The following is a 16850-nucleotide window of genomic DNA, read 5'->3' as shown; positions in this document are numbered from 1 at the left end:
TGAGTGATCACATTATCATGGTTATCTGGGTCATGAAGATCTTTTTTGTAGAGTTCTTCTGTGTATTCTTGCCACCTCTTCTTAATATCTTCTGCTTCTGTTAGGTCCATACCATTTCTGTCCTTTATGGAGCCCATCTTTGCATGAAATTTTCCTTTGGTATCTCTAATTTTCTTGAAGAGATCTCTAGTCTTTCCCATTCTATTGTTTTCCTCTATTTCTTTGTACTGATCGCTTAGGAAGGGTTTCTTATCTCTCCTTGCTATTCTTTAGAACTTTGCATTCAGATGGATATATCTTTCCTTTTCTCCTTTGCTTTTCCTTTCTCCTCTTTTCTCAGCTATTTGTAAGGCCTCCTTAGACAGCCATTTTGCGCTTCTGCATTTCTTCTTCTTGGGTGTGGTTCTGATCATCACCTCCGGTACAATGTTACGAATCTCTGTCCATAGTTTTTCAGGCACTCTGTCTATCAGATCTAACCCCTTGAATCTGTTTGTCACTTCCACTGTATAATCGTAATGGATTTGATTTAGGTCATGCCTGTATGCTCTAGTGGTTTGCCCTACTTTCTTCAATGTGAGTCTGAATTTGGCAATAAGGAGTTCATGGTCTGAACCACAGTCAGCTCCTAGTCTTGCTTTTGCTGATTGTATAGAGCTTCTCCATCTTCAGCTGTAAAGAATACAATCAGTCTGATTTCCGTATTGACCATCTGGTGATGTCCCTGTGTAGAGTTGTCTCTTGTGTTGTAGGAAGAGGGTGTTTGCTATGACCAGTGCGTTCACTTGACAAAACTTGTTAGCCTTTGTCCTCCTTCGTTTTGTACTCCAAGGCTGAACTTCCTGTTACTCCAGGTATCTCTTGACTTCCTCCTTTTACATTCCAGTCCCTTATAATGAAAAGGACATCTTTTTTTTTGGTGTTAGTTCTAGAAGGTCTTATAGGTCCTCATAGAATGCTCAGCTTCAGCTTCTTCAGCATTAGTGGTTAGAGCATAGACTTGGATCACTGTGATATTGAATAGTTTGCCTTGGAAACAAACCGAGATCATTCTGTCATTTTTGAGATTGCACCCAAGTACTTCATTTCAGACTCTTTTGTTGACTATGAGGGCTACTCCATTTCTTCTAAGGGATTCTTGCCCACAGTAGTAGATATAATGGTCATCTGAGTTATATTCACCCATTCCAGTCCATTTTAGTTCACTGATTCCTAAAATGTCGATGTTCACTCTTGCTATCTCCTGTTTGACCACTTCCAATTTACCTGGATTCATGGACCTAACATTCCAGGTTCCTATGCAATATTGTTGTTTATAGCATTGGACTTTACTTTCATCACTAGTCACATCCACAACTGGGGATTGTTTCCACTTTGGCTTCATCTCTTCATTCTTTCTGAAGCTGTTTTTCCACTTATCTCCAGTAGCATATTGGGCACCTACTGAGCTGGGGAGTTCATCTTTCAGTATCCCATCTTTTTGCCTTTTCATACTGTTCATGGCATTCTCAAGGCAAGAATACTGAAGTGGTTTGCCATTCCCTTCTCCAGTGGACCACATTTTGTCAGAGCTCTCCACCATGAGCCATCCATCTTGTGTGGCCCTACATGGAATGGCTTATAGTTTCATTGAGTTAGACAAGACTGTGGTCCATGTGATCAGTTTGGTTAGTTTTCTGTGATTGTGGTTTCCACTCTGTCTCCCCTCTGATGGATAAGGATAAGAGGCTTGTGGAAGCTTCCTGATGGTAGGGACTGGCTATGGCGGAAACTGGGTCTTGCTCTGATGGCAGGGCCATGCTCTGTAAATCTTTAATCCAACTTTCTGTTGATTGGTGGGTCTGTGTTCCCTCCCTGTAGTTTGGCCTGAGGCCAAACTATGGTAGGGGTAATGGCAGTAATGGTGACCTGCTTCAAAAGGACTTATGCCAGTACTGCTGTATTCAGTGCCCCTGATCTCATGGCAGGCCACTGTTGACCCACACCTCCACCAGAGACTCCTGGACACTCACAGGCAAGTCTGGCTTAGTGTCTTCTGGGGTCACTGCTCCTTTCTCCTGGGTCCTGGTGCACACACACGGTTTTGTTTGTGCCCTCCAAAAGTCTGTTTCCCCAATCCTGTGGAAGTTCTGTAATCAAATCCCAGTGGCCTTCAAAGTCCAATTCTCTAGGGGGTTCTCAAACCCTTTGCTGGATCTCCAGGCTGGGAATTCTGTTGTGGGCCCTAGAACTTTCCCAGCAGTGTGAGGACTTCTTCAGTGTAATTGTTCTCCAGTGAGTGGGTTGTCTGCTTGGTGGCTCTATGGCGGGGCTCACACTGCGCCTCCCGGGTCTGCTGCACCCAGAGCCCCTGCCCCTGAAGCAGGCCACTGCTGACCTGTGTCTATGCAGGAGACACTCAAACACTCAAAGGCAGGTCTGCTTCACTCTCTATGGAGTCCCTGCGTCCTTGTGTGCACAAGGTTTTATTTGAGCCCTCTGAGTGTCGCTGGTGGGTGTGGGGTTTGATTCTAAATGTGATTTTGCAGGTGTCTCAGGGATTAGGCAAAAAGAGTTTTTCCTTGAAGAGTGAAGAAAGCCAGAAAGAACTAGATGTGGAAGAGTGGGAAGAAAGGGTGGCTTGACTAAACAGTAGTAAGTCAGAGGATGTTTTCGGTTGAGGCCTGCATGTTCGCAGAAGGAGTCATATGCTGACTGAGGCTGTGCGTGTGTGCCACATTGCTTCAGTCATGTCTGACTCTCTGTGACCCCAGGGACTGTAGCCCACCAGGCTCCTCTGTCGGTGGGTTTCTCCAGGCAAGAACACTGCAGTGGTCTGCCATGACCTCCTCCAGGGCATCTTCCCGACCCAGGGATCAAACCCACGTCTCTTATGTCTCCTGCACTGGCAGGCAGATTCTTTACCACTAGGCCACCTGGGAAGCTCACCTTGGGCTGTTGCTGTTCAGTTATTCAGTTGCTAAGTCATGGCTGACTCTTTATGACCCCATGGAATGAAGGATGCCAGACTTCCTTGTCATTCACTATCTCCCAGAGTTTGCTCAAACTCATGTCCATTGAGATGGTGATGCCATCAAACCATCTCATCCTCTGTCACCCCCTTCTCAGAACTTCTGCCTTCAATCTTTCCCAGCATCAGGGTCTTTTCCAATGGGTTGACTCTTTGCATCAGGTGGCCAGAGTGCTGGAGCTTCACTTTCAGCATCAGTCCTTGCAATGAATATTTAGAATTAATTTGCTTTAGGATTGACTGGTTTGATCTCCTTCCAGTGCAAGGGACTCTCAAGAGTCTTCTCCAACAGCACGGTTCAAAAGCATCGTTCTTCAAAAGCATCCAGCCTTCTTCAAGATCCAACTCTTGTATCCCTACATGACTATTGGAAAAAACCATAGCTTTGACTACACAGACTCAGGCTGAGGGTGTGCAAAAATGAAGGAGACTGGAAAAATGAGAGAAGTTTAAAATTTTGTTGACCAGCATTTTGTTCTATTGATCAGTGGAAACAGTACCTCGGGGAATCTTTTATGTGGTAAAGAATAGGAATTCAGAAGCACTGTGTGTCACCTTGCCACAGCTACTGAGTGAAGCAATCAGGAATCTTATGTAGGTCCTACGGGAAGAGGTGTTTCTTTGCAGTAAACCATTTCCACAGGACAAAAGAGTTGGGAGATTTCTTCACCATCCCTGTTTTTCAAGAGTGCAGGGCTCAGGTAGAAGTCAACGTTATCATCTCTCTCCACTTTATCCGGCTCCTGTCCTGCCACTGCCTGCTCAGACTGCTTGTGTCGGTCACACTAAACTGATTCTGGTGTTTAAAGCACACTCTGCTCTTTCATGTCTCCATCCCGACAACATCCTCTCTCTTTCTCTTAGGCTCCAAAACACGATTTTGAAATGTGGTTGAATCTTAGACAAAATGTTAACGGAGAAAGAGTCCATACTGTATCATTCCATGTGCAGAAAGTTCTAGAATCAGCAAAACTAATCTATAGTGACAGAAGTCACTTCAGTGGCTGCCTGGGGCCTAAAGGAGAGCGTTATCTGCAAAGGGACTTGAGAATCTTTCTAAGGTGATACAAGTCTTCTATATTTTGATTGAGATGGAGATGACATGGTTGTACACATCTGTCAAAATGTATTGAGCTCTGCATTTAAAATAGGTGTATTTTACTGTATACATCAGGCTTGCCCAGTGGCTCAGGAGTAAAGAATCCGCCTGCAACGAAGGAGCCACAGGAGATTTGGGTTCGATCCCCAGGTGGGGATGATCCCCTGGAGTAGGAAATGGCAAGCCACTCCAGTATTCTTGTCTGGAGAATCCCATGAATAGAGGAGTCTGGCGGGCTACAGTCCATGGGGTTGCAAAGAGTTGTACACAATTGAAGTGACTGAGCACACATCCATTACTGTATATATTGAATGTAATAAACTTGGTTTTAAAAAAGATAAGTGGAGATGTCACCTTCTAAGTGAAAATGTGCCTAACACCCACCTATCCCTGAGTTTCAGTTAATTAAGCATCTATGAGGCTGAGTTGAATGTAGTTCTTTATAAGATTTCCTCTGCTGGACTTCAAGATCTTTGTAATGAATCCTTTTTTTGGTCTTTTTTTTTTAGAGTTTCTGCTCTGCTCACAGTGATTCCTGCTCCTCTGGGAACTGTTGGTCCTTTGCCCATGTTATGCCAACTTGCTCCCACCTCCCTTTGGAGCTGATTGCAGCAGAGGCGGACATGAGACGATTCTTCACTCTGGCTTTGGAGTTTTGAACTGATGCTCAGAGCAAGTAGAAATAGGAATGATTCATGTAAGTCAGTGGCAGCATTCTAGTGGGAATGTCCTCGGATTCTGGTTGATGAGGTTCCAGAAGCTGACTTGGCTTGAGCCTTTCAGAAGTGAGGTCATCCCAAGTGCTCCTGGATCCCACGAAACATGCCAGTAGCCATTCACAACGTTTGTTTCTGTCACTTGCAAGCCTGTAGTAGATCCATGGGGTGGAAACCATATCTGACATGACCTCTATTGTCTCCTAAGGCCTGGTCCCAAGGACTGGCCCAAGAAGTGCTCAAAAGCATTTGTTAAATTATTAGATGAGGTCTGGGCATCCCACGTAGATGGTCACCTAAGTCACAAATGTGGCCTCCATGTTAGCAGGGAATTGGGGTGAGGCTCAGAGCAGATCCCCCCCTGCTGCCCAGTACTGGGGAGACAGACCACTGGAGCACCAAGATGGTGAGCCTCAAGAAAGAGGCATGACCAGGAGCCATAAAAAGACAGAACATTCTCAGACATAGTGGGGCAGCGAGGCCTATTACACTTATTCAAGACCACAGTGATCCAAGTCAGCGTACCTTCATCACTTCTCTTACAGCTCACTTGAGGACATCACACATCCCCGCACAATGGGAACCATTGCACAACCTAGGTTTTGTAAGCTCAAGAAACTGTGGCATGATGTGCTGGCCATGTAGGTCTTAGCAGCGTTGTTTCCTTACGGCTCTTCACATGCATCACAGCCAGGACAGCCCAGAATCTTCCTCGTCTTGCTCTTGAGACTTATGTTTCTCTCCTAGAAGACCCATCTTCAAAAGAGAGACAAGCAATCTTCTGCCAAGCAAATGACCGATTTATCAAATGGCCAAATCTGGAGACTCGTGGATTTTTCTGAATGGACATTTTTGCCGGGGACCAGCCCCGGCTGATCCAGGGTATTCGAAGGAGAGACGGCGTAGGCGAAGATCAGGAGACAATTGCTTAATTAAACGTTAATTAAGGATATAAAGAGTAATAGAATGAGGATAGCTCAGTAAAATTCAGTGAAGAAAAGAGGCTGAAATAAGGATAGCTCAGTGAGGAAATTCAGTGGAAAAAAGAGGCTGAATAATTCAGCCAGAAGGTAAGAGAAAGAACGACATGGTGAGACCAAGTTTCGGTGAACAAGGCCCGTACTTTATTTTCCAAAGTAGTTTTTATACCTTAAGTTATGCATAGAGGATAATGGGGGAAGGGGTAGAGTCAGGCAGCAAACCAGGCTTTCTTCCTGCAAACTTATCATATGCAAAAGCTTAGGTGATTTGCATCATCTTCTGGCCCGGAGGCCTGTTAACATTTTAAGACCTTTTCTTCAGAAAACTTATTTTTCTCTAAAGGTGATTGGTCAGGAGCCACCCTCCAAAAGCATTAGATAAAGTTGCATTCCTACAGAGCAAAGGTGTGGTGGGCTACAACAAGAAAAAGAATTAACTCAAGGGTCCCAGGTTACAAACATTAAAGCTACTACTTACACCAATTATATTAATCAATACACTGCCAGGGACACAGCAGGTAAGGGATATGGAAACTTAGCAGCAAACATTGGCCCAACAAGTGAAAATCCCTTCACCAATACAATTTCTAATCAATCTTTTAACTACTCAAAAGAATCTGTGTTTAGACGGTTTAGAACATCTCCTGCCTCTCACAGTTGGGAGGCTCTGAACAATCACATGTGGCCGGAAAAAACCTATTCAGGCAGGCTAGAGGATTTCCAAAGGAGTTTGTAGGTTAAACACTGTCACACCCAGGAATTATTAACTGGAGCTGTAAGCTAACTCTTTTTTCAGAGAGGTAGTGGGGGACAGCCCCCCGTAAAGTCAGAGGTGTAGGTGAAAGCACAAAGCAGAAAGTAGGCAGACTCTGGTTTTGGGGGTAGATTGCTCAAGAATTTCCAGGGAGACTCCTGAGGCTTGATCCCGCCTTTGCGTATGCCAAGCCTCCTTCCTCATGACCTTTGCCAGAGGCGGAGCTCGCTCCCCGCACATTTTATAAGTGTAAGCAGATAGGTAGGAGGTCTCCAGAGAAAGAGAACCAGGCATTGGTTTCTTGACATAAGAGAAGCTATTTTTGGCCTTAGTCATTTTGTGATCTGAGCCTGGCCACAGTGCTTATCATTGAACAGGTCTCAGTAATTAATGATCTTAAGGGAACAAAAGCAGACAAAAAAAAAAAAAACCCTAGCAGGAACACCTTGACTGTTATCAAGCAAGAGAAGTAATGATAAGCAGAAATAATACCTGTTGTAAAGACTCCCAGATCTGTTTCAATGGTAAATACTAGCCTGAAGCACTTTCTTGAGTTGCTTTGCAGAATTTAATTTGCAACCCCTGCAATCCCCCCCTACCCCGCCCCACCCCAAGCCTTAGGAGCTCAGTCACCAGATCAATTGCAACCTGAAGGATGATGATGTTGACCTTTTCTGATTCTTGTGACTTCAATCAACACCCCAGCTCCTTCATGAATATGCAAACAACCCTAGCTTAAATTTTCCCCAATTTTGCTGTTGGGGAGACAACTGCTTTGGGAAAGATCTCTGGTGTTCTCCTTACAACGAGGAATAAATACTTATTCTGCAAAGAATAAATTCTTCCTTTTCCTGCTCTTGGGTTTGGTTGTGTCTTCTGGCTCAACATGCACCAAAAGGCAAACCCAGCCTTTGCAGTAACATTAACATAGCAATGTTGAAAGTTTATGGCAATTTCTACTGGACGGAATGGCTTTGCAAGCTTTTATAGATTCATATGATGATGTAATTGATGGTTTTCATATTGCCTTCAGACTACAAAGAAAGCTGATCGCAAAGAATTGATGTGTTTGAACTGTGGTGCTGGAGAAGACTCTTGAGAGTCCTTTGGACTGCAAGCAGATCCAACCAGTCCATCCTAAAGGAAATCAGTCCTGACTATTCATTGGAAGGACTGATGCTGAAGCTGAAACTCCAATATTTTGGCCACCTGACGCAAAGAACTTACTCATTGGAAAAGACCCTGATGCTGAGAAAGACTGAAAGTGGGAGGAGAAGGGGACAACAAAGGATGAGATGGTTGGACGGCATCACTGACTCGATGAACATGAGTTTGAGCAAGCTCCGGGAGTTGGTGATGGACAGGGAAGCCTGGTGTGCTGCAGTCCGTGGGGTCGCAAAGAGTCGGATACAACTGAGCGACTGAACTGAATTGAACTGAAGGATGAAAATAAATGCTAAGGGTGGGTTTATTCTTCCTTTGAATATATTTAAACTATGAACACATTAGTGAAGAATATATTCTTTTATCCCCTCCCCTTTTAGTATAAAATAAGCCTGAATTCTAACTCAGGGAAGACAATTCTTTGGGACACTAGTCCACCTTCTTTTTGGTCCATTGGTTTTCAAAGTAAAGTCAGTATTCTTTGCTCAAACAACTCATCTCTTGATTTACTGGCCTGTCATGCGGGAGCAGTAGGAGCTTGGACTCAGTAACACCCCCACCTCCCCTGGTTTCCTCGTGTTTTGACCCATCATTCTCCCCTCTTCACCTGCAGTCTCTTCACCTCTATTGCTCCGCTCTCTGCCACTTGGCCTCTCCCTGCAATAGCAGTGATCTGGGGACAAAGCATATGGAACCTTCCTCAACATGCAGCAGTGAGGAAAAACAAATGTCTGTCACTCTAACTTAACAACTTGCAGAAAACTGCTCTTAAAAAACTCATCCAACACGCATTGTTGTAAACCCTGTAAATTGTTAAAAAGAAGCCAATGTTTGGTAAGCTTCGCACACTGGTCAGGGGAGGAATTGACTTCAAGCTCATCAGCTTTAAGTCCATAAAGAGAAACCCAAGGGGGTGGCTTCTTTTTAATCTAAAATGTATAATCAAGTTTTAATCTGTAATCAAGTTCTCTTAACAGCCTTTTCCAAGAAGGCAGTTATTTTTTTATTTGGAGCAGAGAGCCTGGTTTCAACTGGATTTTGTGTAAGCCATCAGCCACTAATTCTTTCCTGAGTGGGCTAAGGCTGAGTTATGTCTGCACGCTCATCCACTGCCTTTCATGAATTCAACAGTTAATTCAATCATACAGAGAGCTGGAGGAAGAACAGGTTGATACCGTGGAAAGGAAGCCCATTCCAGAATCAGGTCTTAGACTCGGTTCTTATTAACCCTTCTGTGCTATGGTTTACCTATTTGTAAAACCACAGAAATCTGCCTCACAAGGTTGTAAAGATTAGATAGAAGTGGTAAAGCATGAAGTATATGCTCAGTATACTTTAAAACTCTGAGTCCCCACTGGGTACCATTTACCCTGCAAGCGCCATAAACACCATACACAGTAATGCATGGAACCTTGTTTTTTATGCAGCGGCAGATTATCCTGACCATTTTTGTTCTTGTCAGATTCAAATCCAGATCTTGTTGACCATGGTCTGAACTTGTAACCACTTGGCTTCACTAGATGCTTCAACTGTTCACCAATATCGGGAGTGGGCACTTAGCCATTTGTCTTTGTGGGGTGTGTCTCTAGAAAGACTTTAAAGTGCTCCTTGGTCCAGAGGGGACCCAGGAAGCAACTCTTCTGGTTTCTGACATGGAAACAGACCAGGATAACCCAAAACAGGATAAAAGTCTCTGGCTTCCTCCAGTTTTGAAGGAGAAGAGCTTTGGGAGGTGCAAAGTAGAGAGGGAAGCTTGTTGTAAAAAGTAAGTCCTTTTCTAAAGACATTTACAAATATGACCAGAAACCAAAGGGAAACCTTGTATCAAATCTTGTACCATTTAACATTACATTTCAGTACATCTTCTTAAGTCCAAGAGACTCAGAAAGGCAGAATTAAATCAATCAACCTTATAACAGTATAGCTTCAAAGATCATATTTTAGTAGGTAAAAATCTCTCATTTTAACAGATCATGCAAACAGGAACACGAGACATAAAACACCAGCTTGTACAGACACTCCCACTGGCTACATGTATTACAGTTTAACATCCAGTTTTAGCATATAAATCACAACCAGATTGCAACATAAACACCAGCTAAAACTGCCTGTTCCCATTCCTTTGTAAGTTTTGACTTAAAAAGTATGACCATAAAAGTACATGATGATGTTTCTTGGATAAACACAGCAGAATTCCCAGATGAAAAAGTATACTGTTCCTTCTTCAAGTATCACCTCTGTGGCCACATTCTATGTCAGCTGTTCTTCCTCTCAATATACTCCTGTGAACTGCCACCACTGTCAGGCATTATGAATGTGTGTGTGTGTGTGTGTGTGTGTGTGTATACTGAATAGAACAAATTTTTGCCTTTTGGAGAAAATGTGTTACAGTGAGTTGAAGCCACAGGATGTTTGCTCCAGCTTTCTTACAACTAGTTGTGTGATCTCAGGTCCCTTCTTGCACCTCGCTGTTTCTCCTTTGCTTTTCTCATAACACCATTCTCCTGTTGTGGGGTGTCATGGGGCTTAAATGACATCAACCTGGCACAGCCCTCAAGCAATTGGCTTTCTTCTCCCCACTCCTCTTTTTTCGTTTCTAATATACAACCATCTAAAAAATATTCCTTTTCTCTTTGAGGGAGGCATTTAACCTCTTCTTTAATAGGAGAATGGAATTTGGGTTTGAAAATGATGGATGTGCAGACTGCATCATTTCCCATCAACTCTTCAGATGTGCATGAGTGAGAAATAATACAGTGGAATCAGCCACGGTGGTTCAGGCACTGGATCTGGAGAAAGCTGCAAAAGAGGCTCAGAAGAGAGGTGTTCTGAGATGTGGCAGTCACAGTGGAGTAGCTGTCCTGCCTTTCAAGGTGACCCCGGTCAGGGACAGCATCTATCTGCATGTCTAAGGTCTCTGCTCCACAGACGTGGAGCTCCATTTGAAGAAGGCTCCAGAGTTCCACTGGAACTCTACCCACAGGTCCCTTGAGTCGCCCAATAATTTGAGTGTGAAAGCTGGAATTAGAGTGTGAGCCTGAGGCCCCCACATTCCCGAGAAACAGGAGAGCTTGGACAGATCTGAGTCTCTTGCAAACATTCGGCTCTCAGAGTACAATCTCTCTGCTGACCACCACCATCTGCTGTTCTTCCCACTGCGCCTACGAACCTTCCAAACTCCCCAGCCCCTAAGACCATTCTTCCGACTCCAGAAGGCCCAGGTGCCTGGCAACGCAACAGGCTTCCTCCTTCACTTCCTTCAGGGACATCAGTAAGCGTCACTTGGCTGCATCCCCTGGGAGTCTCTCCTAGGAACGAATGTGCAGAATTTTCTTGAAGGTCTTCTTGAAGTTCTCATTGCACAAGGGGTAGATGAGGGGGTTCAGCGTGGAGTTGATGTAGCCCAGCCAGATGGTGAACATGTGCACATGCTGGTTGCAGCAGCTCTCACAGAAGGCAATGACCATGAAGAAGATGAAGTAAGGAATCCAGCAGATGATGAAGGCCGCCATGATAAAACCCAACTGCTTGGCGGCCTTCCGCTCTCGGTTCATGTGCAAGCCAGACACGTACTGTCTCGAATGCGAGCGGAGCCTCTTCCAAGTGAACTTGATGTACTCCAGGCCTGTGCTAGACTCGCTTCGCGACTTGCCTTTCGCCGGTGCCGGCTCTGCGGGGGTGTCCGAGTCTGTCCGGGAGAAGGACTGGCTGTCACCTAGGATCTGATCCTCTAAGGCCTCCTTAGCCCCAGGCATGCTCAGGCCCTGCTCACCCATCTCAAGCTGGTTCTGGCTCTGGTTGATGGCTGCGTAGCCCCTGCCACTCCCCTCTGCCTCCGGCTGCGCCTGCACAGTATCAAGCGGGAAGCAGTAGAATTTGCCCAGTTCTCCATCCTTCTCTTCCTTCTCTTGGCTGAAGACACCTGGAGATGTCACCTCTTTTGGCTCTTGAGATGGTGGCTTCAAGACAGGTCCACCCCCGGTGTCTTTTGGCTTCCTTTTCAGAACCTCCCAGGGGGACTCCTTCCCCGGTTTCTTAGCGCCCACCTGGAGGTTCTCCGGCTTCATCTTCATGTCAGAGAAGGAGGGGAAGGACCCGTTGATGAGCTCCCGGTGCTGGCAGTGCTGCCGCACAGCCTTGTAGATCTTGGCATAGAACCACAGCATGAGCAAGGTGGGCAAGTAGAAGTTGATGATGGCGGTCATGACTTTGAACCACGTGACGTTGTAGAAGTCCGTCTCACACTTGTCCTCCCGGGGCTCTGGGGTCTTTGGCTGGAAGTGACGCCAGCCCAGAATGGGGATAATCCACAGGAAGGAGAGAAACCAGGCGGCTAGGATGGTGATGGATGCTCGGGTCTTGGTACGATACCGCAGGTACTTGAGGGGCTGCTGCACAGAACGGTAGCGGTCAATGCACAAGATGAAGACGCTGAAAATGGATGCCGTGCTGGCCACATAGTCCATGGAAAGCCAGAAGAGGCAGAGAGGACGCCCCAGGGACCACCTAGACATGAGGAGGTAGAGGATGTTCATGGGCATGACGACCACCCCCACGATCAGATCGGCCACTGAGAGGCTGACGATGTAGAGGTTCCCCACGGTGTGTAGTTTCCGCTCGCTGCGCACAGCATACAGGACCAGCAGGTTGAGTCCCACTGTGACCAAGGAGATGGTGCTCAGGACCACCACCAGGGGTGTCAGCTGGGCATCGTTGGCAGGGGCAGTCTTATTCCCCTCACACATCTTGTCTTCGAAGACGCAGGAGGAGTTGGGACAGGTCATTGGCACAAGTGTAGCCTCCAGCTACGGCTCACTCCTGGGGGGAAAGACACAAGGATTCAGGTCAGAGGTCCCGTGATCAGTAGCATCACTCAGCACTGTCACAGGCATCAAACCATGGTTGTGTGCGATCAGGATGATAGACACTGCTGGTTACCTGCAGCCTGTACCCCCTGCCTCCTTAGCCATCCCCTCCTTCCTTCAATCATTGACTATTCGTTGCATCGCTGAGCACTGTACTGGGTGCTGGGAATACAGCAGTGAACAAAGCAAAAACCTCTGTCCTCAAAGAGCTCACATTCTAGTGGAGGGGCATGGGCTAAAACGAGGTGAGGTTTGTACAAGTTCCCTGTTGCACACACGTGCTGGGAGGTAGGTTGCATCATGATTGGTCTAAGCTGCATATGGTGCCGTTGTTTCTCTTTGCCAGTGGCTGGTCTGGGAGTGAATGTGAGACGTGCCTCTGGCTGACGAGGTAGATGGGGCAGTCTCATGGCAGAATTGGGGATCTGGAAAAGTTCTTCCTCTCTGACAAATGAGCAACATGAATACAAGGGTGTTTCCTACTCGCCCTCTTCTTTGTGATAGGAAGTGATGCATGGAGCAATGGCAATCATCTTGGGGCCATCAGGGAAACACCAAGAAAACCACTGAGATGCCAACTCAGAGTCTAGTTGTTACTGAGCTGCTGAGCTGACCCTGGAGTCTTCTTCCACCAGGCTGGTTATTATGAGAAATACTTCAATATCTTTTTTGCTTAAGTCACTGTTGTGAGAGTTTTTACTTGCATCTAAAGCACTGCTAACCAATATAAGGGAGGGTTACCAGCGCACACAAAGCATGAAATAAATGTAGAAAATCTGCTTAGATGAATGGTTCTCAAATGGGAATAGGATTATGTTGTCTGAGAAAGCATTTTTATCATTTCACTTTTATATTTGATTTTTTTTTCATTACATAAACTATGCAAAGTAATATGTAACACACCCTCTGCTGGGGGACTATACTGAGAACAGACTGCCACAGCTGATCCTCAACTGGGGTGGAGGTCACAGTTGGTATTAAAACTTACAGAAGGTGTTGTTAGATTTTTATATCAATCAAAAAGTGGTATGAGTTTAAGGAAAACTGAGAAATACTAACAGCGTAAATGTCTCTTGATAATTCAGCAAAAAACATTATTTCTACATTAAGGCAACACCAGATAAATTCTTGGCTAGACAGCTATATTCTTATGACTTTTAAAGATAAAAAGCAAAACCCAGTCCAAAACAAATGGACCTAATTAAATTTGAATTCTTTTGCACAGCAAAAGGATCTATGGACAAAATGGAAAGACAGTCTACCGAATGGGAGAAGATATTTGCAAATGATATGATTGACAAAGAGGTGAATATTGAATATATACAAACAGCTCATATAACTCAACATCGGAAACACACACACACACACACAAAACCAAAGAACCTGATTAACAAATGGACAGAAGACCCTAATGGACATTTTTCCAAAGAGGACATGCAGATGGCCAAGTAGCACATGAGAAGATGCTCCACAGCACTAATCATGAGGGAAATAAACGTGAGTCAAAACCACAATGATATGTCACCTCATATCTGTCAGATGGCTATCAGCAAAAAGAACACAAATAATGTCGGTAAGGATGTAGAGAAATGGACAACCTTATACACTGTTGGTAAGAATGTAAATTTGTATAACCATTATCGAGAACAGTATGGAGGTGCCTTAAAAAAACTAATGTGACCCAGCAGTTCCGCATCTGGGTGTACATCTGACAAAAACAAAACACTAACTCAGAAAGACGCGTCTACCCCAACGTTCGCTGCAGTGTTATTTACAACTGCCAAGATACTGGAGCAACCTAAGTGTCCATCAACAAATGAATCGAGAAGACTGTCGCATATTATATATGTATGCACAATGGAATACTACTCGGCCATAACGAATAAAAGTTGCCATCTGCAACAACACAGATGGACTTAGAACGTATTACGCTTAGTGAACAACCTCAGATATGCAGATGATACCACTCTATTGACAAAAAGCAAAGAGGAACTAAACAGCATTTTGATGAGGGTGAAAGAGAAGAGTGAAAAAGCTGGCTTAAAACTCAACATTCAAAAAACCAAGATCATGGCATCCGGTCTCATCACTTCATGGCAAATAGAAGAAGAAAAAGTGGAAGCAGTGACAGATTTTATTTTCTTGGGCTCCAAAATCACTGCGGATGGTGATTGCCCCCATGAAATTAAAAGACATCTGCTCCTTGGAAGGAAAGCTATGACAAACCTAGACAGCATATTGTCAGCTACAAATTGGTACTTGCCTGTCAACTACAAATCGGTACTTGCCAAGAGCATCTGCCAGTGACTGAACAAGCGTTTGCCATCTGCCTCTGTGGAGACTGAACCTTGTGCCTCTGCAGCTGTTAACCTGAAACCCCCTCTGTTGAAGGAATCCAGGGTGCAGTGAGGCATTCTGTTCTCCAGGGAATCTGGTGGGACAGGTCTTCAGATAGTTAGATATTTTCAGGAACTGATTTCACGATCCCAATCCTTGTATCTCTTCATATTTAGAAAAACACTAAATCCCTTCATGGTGACATGAGCTCCTTGTGACTAGCAGAAAAACTTTTGTAGTGTAAGCTCTCGATTGCATTGAACTTCCCCATCACCGAAATCGTATATATTGACATTTCCCAACTGCTTCTTTGCAGCAGTCTCTCAGAGCTATCTGAGGGGCTGTCTCCTGGGCTGTAGTCCTCATTTTGCCCCAAATAAAACTTAGCTCACAACTCTCAAGTTGCACACATCTTTTAGTCGACAGTATTAAAAAGTAGAGGCATCACTTTGCTGACAAAGGCCCATCTAGTCAAAGCTGTGGTCTTTTCAGTAGTCACGTGCAGATGTGAGAGTAGTACCATAAAGAAGGCTGAGCACTGAAGAAGTGATGCTTTTGAACTGTGCTGGAGAAGACTCTTGAGAGTCCCTTGGACAGCAACGAGATCAAACCAGTCAATCCTGAAGGAAATCAACCCTGAATATTCATTGGAAGGACTGATGTTGAAGCTGAAGCTCCAATACTCTGGCCACCTGATGCGAAGAGCTGACTCATTGGAAAAGACCCTGATGCTGGGAAAGATTGAAGGCAAAGAGAGAAGAGAGTGGCAAAGGATGAGATGGTTAGATAACATCCCTGACTCCATGGACATGAATCTGAGCAAACTCTGGGAGATGGTGAAGGACAGGGAAGTCTGGCATGCTGCAGTCCATGGGATCACGAAGAGTTGAATATGACTTAGGGACTGAATAACAACAGTAACCCAGCAAAAACACAAATGCTTAGTGACTTAGTCCAGACAAAGACAAATACTGTATGATATCACTTATATGCGGAATCTGAAAAACAAAACAAACAAGTGAATATAATAGAAAAAGAAGCAGACTAGTAGATAAAGAGAAGCAGTGATTACCAGTGAGGAGAGGGAAGGGGGAAGACAAGGATATGGGTACAGGATGAAGAGGTACAAGCTATTGTGTATAAAACAAATAAGCTACAAGGATACACTGTGCAACACAGATAATATAGTCAACATGTTATAACTATAAATAAGCTATAAAAATACGAAAACACCGTGCTGTGTGCCTATAAGTTATACCTATAATAAACATAATATTGTACATCAGCTATACTTCAACTGAAAAAAACAAAAAAAAAAAAACCAAAAAACAAGACCCTAAGATATTTGATCTTTATGGAAGGAACTCTTGGGTTACTTCACTGGAAAAGAGCTACTTGAACAGCACTGACTTTTTGGTTGTTGTTCAGCCACCTTGTCATGTCTGACTCTTTGTGACCCCGTGGACTGCAGCACACCAGGCTTCCCTGTCCTCCTGGAGCTTGCTCAAACTCATGTCCATTAAGTCAGTGATGCCATCCAATCACCTCATCCTCTGTCGTCCCCTTCTCCTCCTGCCCTCAGTCTTTCCCAGCATCAGGGTCTTTTCCAATGAGTTGTCTCTTCGCATCAGGTGGCCAAAGTATTGGAGCTTTAGCTTCAGCATCAGTCCTTCCAGTGACTTTGCCCCAGCTCTATCACCAAGACAGATCGGAGGGATCTCTCAGCCTGCGTCTTCTCGTGGGGCATATGTGATAGGTGCAGTCGGTGAACTCCAAAGGTTCTTCCAGAGTGTCTGTTTTAGAGTCTCGCTGTACGTGTTTTTCCAAGTTCTCCTCCAGCTCTGCACTGCCGCAGCCAGGGCAGCTATCTGAGTCTTCCGCCGGTGCCTCCTGTGACGGCTTCATTAGCATCCCCCTCTCTTTCT

The 16850-nt window shown here is 44.9% G+C and overlaps 1 protein-coding gene across 3 annotated transcripts in view; it reads right to left on the bottom strand.

Moving 5' to 3' along the window:
* Window positions 1–7928: 7928 nt before the first annotated feature.
* The window catches only part of HRH1 (histamine receptor H1), a 57182-nt gene continuing 48260 nt past the window's right edge, over window positions 7929–16850 (bottom strand). For 2 of the 3 annotated variants that reach the window (XM_010862432.1, XM_010862431.1), the window contains one exon: window positions 9645–12541. In XM_010862432.1, coding sequence (XP_010860734.1) covers window positions 11032–12507 — 1476 coding nt within the window. In that variant the 5' untranslated portion in view covers window positions 12508–12541 and the 3' untranslated portion in view covers window positions 9645–11031. Of the gene's footprint in view, window positions 12542–16850 lie in introns of all 3 variants that reach the window. The other variant, XM_010862433.1, reaches the window with a different exon arrangement.

The sequence above is a fragment of the Bison bison genome, unplaced genomic scaffold (genome assembly GCF_000754665.1).
Source record: "Bison bison bison isolate TAMUID 2011002044 unplaced genomic scaffold, Bison_UMD1.0 scf7180017864482, whole genome shotgun sequence".
NCBI lineage: Eukaryota > Metazoa > Chordata > Mammalia > Artiodactyla > Bovidae > Bison > Bison bison.
The sequence above is the reverse complement of the archived record's forward strand: the minus strand, read 5'-3'. Positions and strand labels throughout refer to the sequence as shown.